The 9,589-nt window shown below is 59.7% G+C and overlaps 1 protein-coding gene across 3 annotated transcripts; it reads left to right on the forward strand.

Annotated features, from left to right (window-relative positions):
* The first annotated feature begins 2,467 nt into the window (after nt 1-2,467).
* On the forward strand, nt 2,468-9,117 carry B4GALT2 (beta-1,4-galactosyltransferase 2). Of its 3 annotated transcripts, XM_056498240.1 has the most exons (8): nt 2,581-2,667; nt 4,141-4,258; nt 4,894-5,280; nt 5,634-5,869; nt 5,943-6,133; nt 6,406-6,528; nt 7,609-7,713; nt 7,847-9,117. In XM_056498240.1, the coding sequence occupies exons 3-8, from the start codon at nt 4,965-4,967 to the stop codon at nt 7,995-7,997; spliced, it is 1,122 nt and encodes a 373-aa protein (XP_056354215.1). In that variant the 5' UTR covers nt 2,581-2,667; nt 4,141-4,258; nt 4,894-4,964; the 3' UTR covers nt 7,998-9,117. The 3 variants fall into 3 exon arrangements, with proteins under 3 accessions (XP_056354216.1, XP_056354215.1, XP_056354214.1); XM_056498241.1 differs by lacking the exon at nt 4,141-4,258 and having other exon boundaries at nt 2,468-2,667; XM_056498239.1 differs by lacking the exons at nt 2,581-2,667; nt 4,141-4,258 and adding an exon at nt 2,699-2,807.
* The last annotated feature ends 472 nt before the right edge of the window (nt 9,118-9,589 follow it).

Consider the following 9,589-nt stretch of genomic DNA (forward strand, 5'->3'; position numbering starts at 1 on the left):
GCTCTTTCTCTTCCCTGTGCATGGTAGGGAGGTTTGCAGAGAGCAAGTGCTGGTTTAGGCTGCTCTAGTGCTCAGAGATTCCTCTCTTCTTCTGGCAAAATCCCTATCCTGTTGCAGGAGTCTGGTGGTGTCCTGCCTCTGTGGAGTTAATTCTGTTGCTTTCTCAGGCTGCAAGAGCCACCCTGTTTGGGTGGCTGCTGTGGGAACGCAGAGCTGTGCCTTGCTGCCTGGAGCAGGTACAAGGCTGTTGGAACAGGCAGCAGGCAGTTCTGAATTGCCTCTGCCAGGCTCCTAGCAGCCCAACATGAGCCCAATGCAAGGTGCTTTGGTCCTTTCAGCTCCCATCCAGACAGTTTAGTGCAGTGGGGGTGTACAGTGTCCCTAGCCCCGTTGTGCAGCTGGGGAGCACCAGAAGGGCAGACAGGTCCCTTCAAGGGACATCCTCCAGCCAGCAGCTCCATGCTGTAACTGGGGCTCTCCAGTCTGCAGTGCCCCTCTGTCCAGGGGCCTCTGGCAGAGGTCCCAGGGGTGGGGACACTTTGTGCTGGCTCTGTTCCCTGTCACTGGCTGTGCTGAATAGTGTGGGGAAGCTGGCTGTAGACAGCTGGACCTGCAGCTCATCTGCTGTTTGGGGAAAGGGAAGAACAAGGTCCTTCTGCGTGTGCTCTGCAGAGAGCCTGGAGGCTGCTGCTTCTGCTGTATCCAGCACAAGGCCCTTGTCCTGTTCTACCACTATACCTTCATAGAGAAAGCACTGATCTTCCAGTGCTGTGTCAGAGCAGATGCACGCTTAGAGCAGCCCTTCTCTCTTCCTATGTGGACACCACAGGCTGGGGCAGCAGTGAGACTGCTGATTCTTGTCCTTGAACTAGGGCAGCTGCCTCTGCATGACCCCTCTGAGATCTGCTGCTCTCCTGCCTCTGTTCCACGTTGTCCTATGAGTTCTGGCACTGCAGTGTATGTCAGCCCTGGATGTGTTACAGTTGTGCAGGAAAAACCAAGCTGCTGCCCCTGCTAGCTGTGCTGGCTGTCCCCTGGGGCTGGAGGCTCTCACAGGAGCAGTTTGAGGCCTGTGTAGTGGCAGGACACAAACTGGGCTCTGCCTGGTTGGAAGAAAGTGTCAGGTGTGGGCAGACTTTTGCCTGTCCTGAGTGGGAGCTGCAGAACCATTTCATCAGACACACACCAAGCTCAGGAAAGAGATGCCTGGGGTTAGAGAGGCTGTACTGGTGTTAGAGAAGCTGTTGTATGGGTTAATCATCTTCCTGGTTAGCAGCTGTCTTGAAAGACTCACCCTTTTTTTTTTTTTTTTTTTTTTTCAGGGATAGGTCTTGCCCTGACCAGATAGAAGTGTATCTGCTGTCAGAAATGTGCCTCTATGAGGTGCTTTTCCACTCTCCTAATCCTGCCAATGTATATCACAGCTTTAGCAGGGGGATGGGCTTCACCCTTGCCCACAGGCCCTTTATAAACATAGGAGACCCATCAGGGCTACTCTCAGGGTGACCCACAGCCAGCCTACCATAGCCAGCAGTGATAAGGTGAGCACCCCTGCGCCCACCTCATTCTAGGTGTGCACACTTGGGTTCCAGGACTTGGACTAAACACCTGCTGCTCAGAGAAAAAAAGCTTAAACAAGACTCTGGGATCTTACACCTTCTCTCATTTAGAAGCAGCAGCAGCGGGAGTTAGAAGATATTTTGGTAACCATGTGTAGGTATAGATGAGGAAAGTGCCACCTGCTGAGGAGCCAAACCAAGAGCTGGAGGCAGAAGTTGGACTGCTTTCAGCAGGGCTGCTTTGCAGGGATGGAGCAGGGCTGGGCTGGGTGGGTGCCATTCGGTTCTCTTCTGAAAGGTCTGCTGAAGGCAGCTGGAAAGCCCTCGCTTGGGTGAGCAGCCAGGCATGGGAGGGATCAGGGGCCAGGGTTGCCCTAAACAGAGGGTTGGCAGGAAGGGAAAGGCTGCAGGCAGTGCAAGAACTACTTATGGTGGACCAAACTTGTGGTGGGACCAAACCAAGATCTTTCACTGATGCCATTGTGGTAAGGAGAGTGAGATTCCCAGTGTTTCCTAGCAATGAAACAGAAAGGATGGTGTGGGGGGGAAGGAGCCACAAATAGGTTGCAACGGACGCCGAGCCAGCACCAACGGCCGGGAGCGTGGGAGTCACCGCAGGTGGGTCCCTGGAAGCGCTGCCTTCTGGCAACAAGGAGCGAGGGAGCGAAGAAAGGCCGGGACACCCTGTGCCTGTGTCCCGGAGCGCCTGGAGCGCCCCCAGTGCCGCGCCCGGGGCCGAGAGCTGAGCACCCCGTGGGGGCCACAGGCATCGCGCACCCCGGGGCGCGTCGGCACCCGCGGGATCCGCGCCCGTGGCCCCGGTGCCCGCGGCTCTGCCCCCCTCGGCCCCGGTCCGGGGCGGGCGGCGGCGGCGGCCCCGCCCGGTGCGGCGGCGGCGGGCGGAGCCGGCGTGCGGGCGCGGCCCCGTCTCCCTGCGGCTCTCGGCGGTGCGGCGGCCCGGCCGGCTGGGCCCCCCGCAGCCCCGGGCATGGGAGCCCGCGGGCCGGCGGCCGGGGCTGGAGGAGGAAGAGGAGGGAGAGGAAGAGAAGGAGGCGGCGGCGGGGGCCGCTGAGCGGCGGCGGGGCGGCGCGGCAGCCCCGAGGCCGCGGTGAGTGAGCGGCGCGGGCAGGCCTGGCCGGGCGGGGGAGGCCCGGGATGCGACCCGCGGGATGCCGTCCCGGCCACTCGGGGCGGCGCCGCTCCGCCTCGGGGAAAACCCTCATTTCGAGCTTGTTTCTCATTTTTTAAGTAAGTTTTTGCATGTGTCGGGGACTGGGAAAAATTAGGGGCGGGGGAGTGTTAGTTGTGCTGAATGCGGCCCCTCGCCCCACTTCTGGCCGGGAGGCGGCCACCTTTAGGGCATCCGGGCCACCGGCTCCCACCGTGCCTCCCTTCTCCCAGCCCTGGGATGTCTTGTGGGAAGAAGGATTGAGTCCACGGGGTTGAGCATCCCCTCCATAACGAGCATCACCAGCCCCATGGCACATACTGCACTGGCTTGAAACCCTGGGGACCAGCTCCCCAGCCCCAGGTTGCTTTTGGCCTGCACAGATGCTGCGGTGGGGAGATGACATCATATTTCGTAACCCCCTCCTTAGGAGTTTAAGCCCACTCATGTTCGTGGTGTCCTGTGGCCACTGCTTGATGTCGTGCTTTGCTTTTGTTCTTGCTGAGTGTCACTCTCTACTTGCCTCGTGGACCATTCTGCCAAAGGGCCCCTAAAACCAGCTCTGATTTTTTCCTGTTGCATCCCCATCTGGTTATTGGGGCACCACTCCATATACTGCACAGGTTTTTGGGGAGGGTTTTTGGTAGGTGCTGGGGGCAGGCAGGTCCCTGTGTCACAGGGTTGTGCTGGGTGATAAGGCGCTGTGATCGGGGGAAAGTTTGAGCAATAACAGCAAAGCCAGCTTTTCTTAAGAGGGCTACTTTCTAGAAAAAAAGTGGATGTGGTGTTGGGCCTCCAGGACACCCCTGTCTCCTATCCTCCAGTATCCACAGAGATCCCTCTGCATCCTGCAGAGAGAGGGTGGACATAGTTGGGGCATTGGGCTCAGAGCCTTTTCCAGCACCTCCCTGCCTGCAGTGGGTTCCAGGGTCTGCCTGCCAGGGTCAGTCCTGCAACTGGGAGAAGTTACCCCAGAGCAGGGTTGGGCAAAGGATCCTGCTTCACACTCGGCTCCAATCCCCATACCCGTCCAGTGGCCATCGCTGCTGACTCAGTGCCCTGTGGCTCCCTGGAGCCCCCACTGGACAGGGCTGGCAGCTGTTGGGTGCTACCTGCACTCCTGCTGGGGGTCCTGCTGCAGATCCCCAGCCACCAATGTCCCCCCAGGGACCATGCAGCAATTCTGGCCTGTCCCGAGGTCCTCAGGGCTTTGTGAACCCCAGTGTCTGTCCCTTGCGATTGCTTTCCTGTGTCCCAGCAGCTTCCCTGAAAGCAGGGACTAGCAGGGCAGGGATCAGGGCAGGAACTGGGATGCATGGCTGTGCTATGGGCTGAGCCCTGGCAGTGGCAGGGCTAGGAAAGGCCGGATTGTCTGGGACTCTCCACTGACTCTCCCAACTGGCTTCCCGGCAGGGCTCTGGCCCGGCTCCAGGTGTCATGTGGGAGATAAGGGGACCCTGACTTCCAGCAGTCCAGTGTCCCAGGAGGCCTCACCGTCAGGAGTAGGGGAAGAGGATCTGCACCACGGGCTGTAAGCCAGACCCCCCTGGATGTGGGAGGGAGCCCTGACTCAGGGGGGCTGGGATGTCCTGCTGGGCTGGGCTGGGCTTGGCTCCGTGTCTGCCATACAGCTGCTTCCCCCGCTGGGTGCCTTGAGGAGAGCCCCTGCCGGCAGATTCTCATTGCTGCCCCACTTTGGTGCTGCTGCTGGGGTGTAGCTCTTTGGGGAGGGAGCAGGAAAGGGGTCGCTTGTGGGGACACCTGTGGTGCCCCTGGGACATCCCAGGCTGGCCACGTTTTTGGAGAGCGTAGCCTTTGTCAGGGGCCCAGCCTCCACAGAGGCTCTGTGGCATGTCTGGAGGGGTCAGCATCCCTTCTCTGGGTTGGGGAAAGGGAAGGGGAGTGAGTCTGTCCTATTCTGGTCTTGGCCCAGGAAAGCAAGGAGGGGACTCTCTATGTGGGGCTGAGGACCTCTCATATCTTCATGGCTGTGCCTTCAGAGCAGGGATCCGGGTGCATCATTCCCCCTGGGGTGTTCTCTGGCATACCAGCCTGCAAGACCTTCATGTCTGCCTCAGGCCTGTGCTGCTTCTGCTGTCCCAGTGTCATTTGGGCTGGGCTGGGGGCTCAGGCTCATGGTGTCCTGAGTGTGAGGTGTCTTGGCAGGATCAGGACCGTGGCTGGAGCCGCCCCCCTGCCCCACCAAGCTCACATGTCCGCCTGCCCGTGCCCAGAAGATGACCAGGCTGCTCTTGGGGGTGACCCTGGAAAGGATTTGCAAGGCTGTGCTGCTGCTCTGCCTGCTCCACTTCGTCATCATCATGATCCTCTATTTTGACGTCTATGCGCAGCACCTGGACTTCTTCAGCCGTTTCAATGCCAGGAATGCCTCGCGCTCCCACCCCTTCTCCAACTCCTCCCGCCCCAACAGCACCGTTCCCAGCTACGGGCCAGCCAGTGCTGAGGCCCCATCTCCCAGCACCAAGCCCAGCACCAACCAGTCCACCACTGAGAAGCCTTTGCAGCCCTGCCTGGAGACACCTCCTGGTTTAGGTGAGACATGCTGGGTGAGCGTTGGGGATTAATTTGGGCTCTGACTCTAAACATGGGGCTAAGGTGGGTGCTCACGGCTAACATCCTTATCTCCTGGGCCCTGGCTTCCCTGTGAAATAGTAGAGAAACCTCAGCCTGGAACTGTATCAGGACAGCTGGTTTCAGGTTTTGTTAGCCCAGTCTTTCTGCCCCTGTTCAGGAAAGGTTTTGGGCACTCTCTGCCCTCGGCAGTGCCAGTCCCCCTTGCAGGTCCCCCTTGCTGTTTGCTTTACCACTCCTGGCAGGAGCGGCAGGTGACCATGACCCTGACCGTGTCCTGTCCTGTGGGCATCGCCCTGCCCTCCCTCTCACAGTTGGGCGCCTGCTCATCGAGTTCAGCTCTCCCATGAGCATGGAGCGAGTGCAGCGGGAGAACCCTGACGTGCGCCAAGGCGGCAAGTACAGCCCCCCAGACTGCCTGCCCCGGCAAAAGGTGGCCATCCTCATCCCCTTCCGGCACCGCGAGCACCACCTCAAGTACTGGCTGCACTACCTGCACCCCATCCTGCGCCGGCAGAAGGTGGCTTATGGTATCTACATCATCAACCAGGTGAGGGAGGCAGGGGCAAGGGGGTGGCAGGGCTGGGTTGGACAAGCAGGCATTGCTGAGCTTTGCCCTGCAGTTCGGTGAAGACACCTTCAACCGGGCCAAGCTGCTCAACGTGGGATTCATGGAGGCACTCAAGGACGATGAGGAGTATGACTGCTTCATTTTCAGCGATGTGGACCTCATCCCCATGGACGATCGCAACCTCTATCGCTGCTACGAGCAGCCACGGCACTTTGCTGTTGGCATGGACAAGTTTGGGTTCAGGTGGGTGCCCTGGGGAGCTGGGGTGTTTCTGCCCAGGCAGGGCTGGAGTATCTCTCTGGCATGGCATCAGGGCAACCACCCTCAATTGTAACCTGGGGCAGGCATGAGGTCTATGGCTGGAATTGTGAACCTGAGATGGGAGAGGGCACAGAGCCCTGGCTGGGTAGAAGGGTGACACAGGAAAGGGTCGATCCTTTTACTTGGGGTCCCCGTGGGGCTCACCTCCATCTTTGCCTGTTCCTGGGGCTGACCCATTTGCTGTCAACCTGCAGGCTGCCCTATGCCGGCTACTTTGGTGGTGTCTCTGGGCTGAGCAAGTCCCAGTTCTTGAAGATCAATGGCTTTCCCAATGAGTACTGGGGCTGGGGAGGAGAGGACGATGACATCTTTAATCGGTAGGTGCCCAACCCTTCACTAGCAATGACTAGTTGGGGTGTACCAGGCTCCCCACCAAGCACTGAATTAGCACTCTTACAGCACTGGCGTTCCCGGTTTTGTGGAGGATGTATGTGCACGGGCTGTACCACATGTCAGGGAGGGATTGAATTACACTCCAGCATAGGAGTTGATGACCCTCATGGATGGAATTTTCCCAGGGTGCTGGAGGTCTGTGAAACACCCTTCTGCCTCCATTGTAGCTGAAGCCTGCAGCTTGGTATGCACTACATCCACAAGGTGGTGTGCCTGTGGACTCTGCTCCATACAGGGGCTGGGATGCTGGACTTGGATGTGTCCATAGCTGAGATTAAAAACTTGGAAGCATCTTGGTGGTGGCCATGCAGCAGCCACGCAGTCATTCCTGCCAGCAGGCAGCAGTACACCTGCATGCTGAGCAAAGCCCAATCCCCCCACACCCTACCTTGGGTGCCAGAGCTGGACAGTAGCCACCTCACCTCCTGTGAGTTCCCCCATGGTGCTGCCCAGGGAAGCAGTGTGCAGCCAGTGGGGTGTAACCAACCTGGAATGGCCAGACGAGCAAAACACCCTTGTGGGAGCCCTGGGCACGTGGCACAGTTGTGATTCTGACACAAGGTGGGCTCAGGGTGGGGGACAAGAAGTGTATGGAGCTCTGGAAGAGCTTCAGGCAGCCCTTGTTCTGAGGGGAGGGCTCCAGGGGAAGGGCTAGGCGGCGGCATTCAGGGAATGTAGAGGGCAGGGGCTGTAGAGGAGGGAGGAAGGGAGGGAGGGATGGATGGCTGCACATGGATGGCTGCCTGTGTGCGGCACAAGCTGAATGCAGTTGCCAGTCCCTGGACGGGAGTGGCACTTTGGGCACACTGCCATGGGGCATGTGGCACCCTAGGTCATGACACTGGCCTGGGTGGGGCCTGGCTTTGCTCATCTTGGCTTGGCACAGCTTTGTTGAACCAGGGACAGGTTTATTTTGCCCGGGGTCTGACCCTGGAGGTCTGTGGGCTGGGAAATGTCCCACCCTGGTGCCCGCACACTGATCCCACCCTGCTCCTGGCCCCCAGCATCTCCCTGAATGGCATGAAGGTGTCGAGGCCCGACATCCGCATTGGGAGGTACCGCATGATTAAGCATGAGCGCGACAAACACAACGAGCCCAACCCGCAGAGGTGAGTGAGCCACAGGGCTGGGGCACTTGGGACACTGGGCGATCACTTGGCTGCTCACCCCCACAGAGATCCAGCACTGCTGGCACTACAGCAAGACATCCCTCCGTCCTCATCCTGCTCTTCTTTCCACCAGGTTCACCAAGATCCAGAACACCAAAATGACGATGAAGCGGGATGGGATCAGCTCGCTGCAGTACCGGCTGGTGGAGATCTCCCGCCAGCCCATGTACACCAACATCACGGTGGAGATCGGCAGGCCACCGCCCCGCCTGGCCCGCGGCTAGTGCTCCTGTCACAGGACCCCCTGTGCCTAGGCTGGCTGGGCATGGCGGGTTTTCTCCCAGCTCAAGAGCCAGGACTGGACAGGGATGTTTTCTGCCTACTCTGCTGCCTTCTGGAGACGGCTGCCCCCCAGCCGGCCCTTTGGTCCCCAGGATTTCTCCGTCTCTCCCATCCCCACGAGTGTGTTTGCAGGACCCCTGCCCCATACGTGGTGTGTTGGTGGATGAGCCTGGCTGCCCTGCGAGCAGCTCCTGGCACAGAGGGAGGGGGCAACCCCAGGCCAGGCAAGGAGCCCCCAGTCCATTCCAGCTCCTCCCTGCACCCTGGGTGGGGAGGGTGAAATCCCACTGCTCTGTGAGAGCTGGAGGGTCCCCACCAGTGCTGTGAGAAGTGGGGTGCAGGCTTCCCCCTTTACTAGCGCTGGAGCCACTGCTGCCCAGCTGGGGATGGGAGCAGCCCGGGGCCCCCAGGCAGGCAGGATCAGGGCAAAGTTGCTGCCCTGGCCAGGCACTGCCCATGCTGCTGGGCACACAGACGTGGCTTGCTGTCTTCCTCTGCTTTAGTCTGGTGCTTAGAGCCGGGCCCTGTCTCAGCTCTGCCAAACAGAGACCTCTGATTAGCGAATGCCCCTCGCTGTGCCTCAGTTTCCCCAGGGCTGGGGGGATGGCAGCTGTATCCCATCCCCCTTCCCCAAAGGCAGGTGCTGTGTGTGTGTGCAGCCCCTGCCCACGCCTGCCCACCCCCTCCCCCCCCCCCTTTGGTGGGGGAAATAGGGCTCATTTGAACCCCCCAGCCCCCCTCTAGCAGGGAGGGAATCTTCCCTTTGAGGTCTCCCCTTGTCTGCCTCCCCCTTCCAGGCCAGGGGCAGGGGTGCTGCAGGCAGGAGAGACTGGGATGCAGGGCGGGAGCCCTGTACCCCTCCATGGGACTGGGAGCCCAGCACCCCTGATGCTCCATGGTGGGCTGGGAGCAGTGGGGTTGGGAGCAGGGCAGCTCGCCAGGGCTGGGGGGCACCGGCGACTTTTGTACATTTGAATGTCTGACCCTTTTTCAGCGTACATTGAATGCAGCGTTCGGTCGTAGAGACCGGGGGTTTTGTATTTAATAAAAGTTTGAAAAGTTGGCAGGCTTTCTGGGAGTGGGTGGGGGTGGGAGAAAGCACCATCTGATGAGGAAGTGGGATGGTGGAGTAGAGAGGGGAAGTCCCGTCTGCCACCTCCAGCTGCTGGCCGGGAGGCAGAGCCCCTGCCTCACCCTGTCCACCCTTAGGGGAACCCCCCCAGCTCACTCAGCAATGCAGGAGGGCCTAAAAAGGTGCCCACTTAGGGCAAAGCCAGCTGCCCTCACTGCGCCATGGACATTTGTTGCCCTCCTGTCCATCTGGGGATAATGCCTTCTCCCATCAGGGATAAGTCCGTCCTCCATCCTCTACCTTACCTTCAGCTGGTTTTGTACATCCAGGTAGGGCAAAGGAGAATTCACCAGGACCTAGCTGGCTGTTGAGTGCCAATACCTGGCATCAGAGGTGAAAAATGCTGCACTCAGTAAGGGTGGGCCCCCACTCTTCAACCCCTCTCTCCCCCCACACGGTTCC

The sequence above is a fragment of the Oenanthe melanoleuca genome, chromosome 8, assembly GCF_029582105.1.
Source record: "Oenanthe melanoleuca isolate GR-GAL-2019-014 chromosome 8, OMel1.0, whole genome shotgun sequence".
Taxonomy (NCBI): Eukaryota; Metazoa; Chordata; class Aves; order Passeriformes; family Muscicapidae; genus Oenanthe; species Oenanthe melanoleuca.

Bases quoted from the DNA above. Each gene is read 5' to 3' on its own strand.
- B4GALT2 (XM_056498239.1), top strand. From the start codon at position 2,729: ATGCCGTCCCGGCCACTCGGGGCGGCGCCGCTCCGCCTCGGGGAAAAC. The intron at 2,808-4,893 runs GTAAGTTTTTGC...GTGTCTTGGCAG, and splicing joins GCTTGTTTCTCATTTTTTAA to GATCAGGACCGTGGCTGGAG. The intron at 5,870-5,942 runs GTGAGGGAGGCA...TTTGCCCTGCAG, and splicing joins GTATCTACATCATCAACCAG to TTCGGTGAAGACACCTTCAA.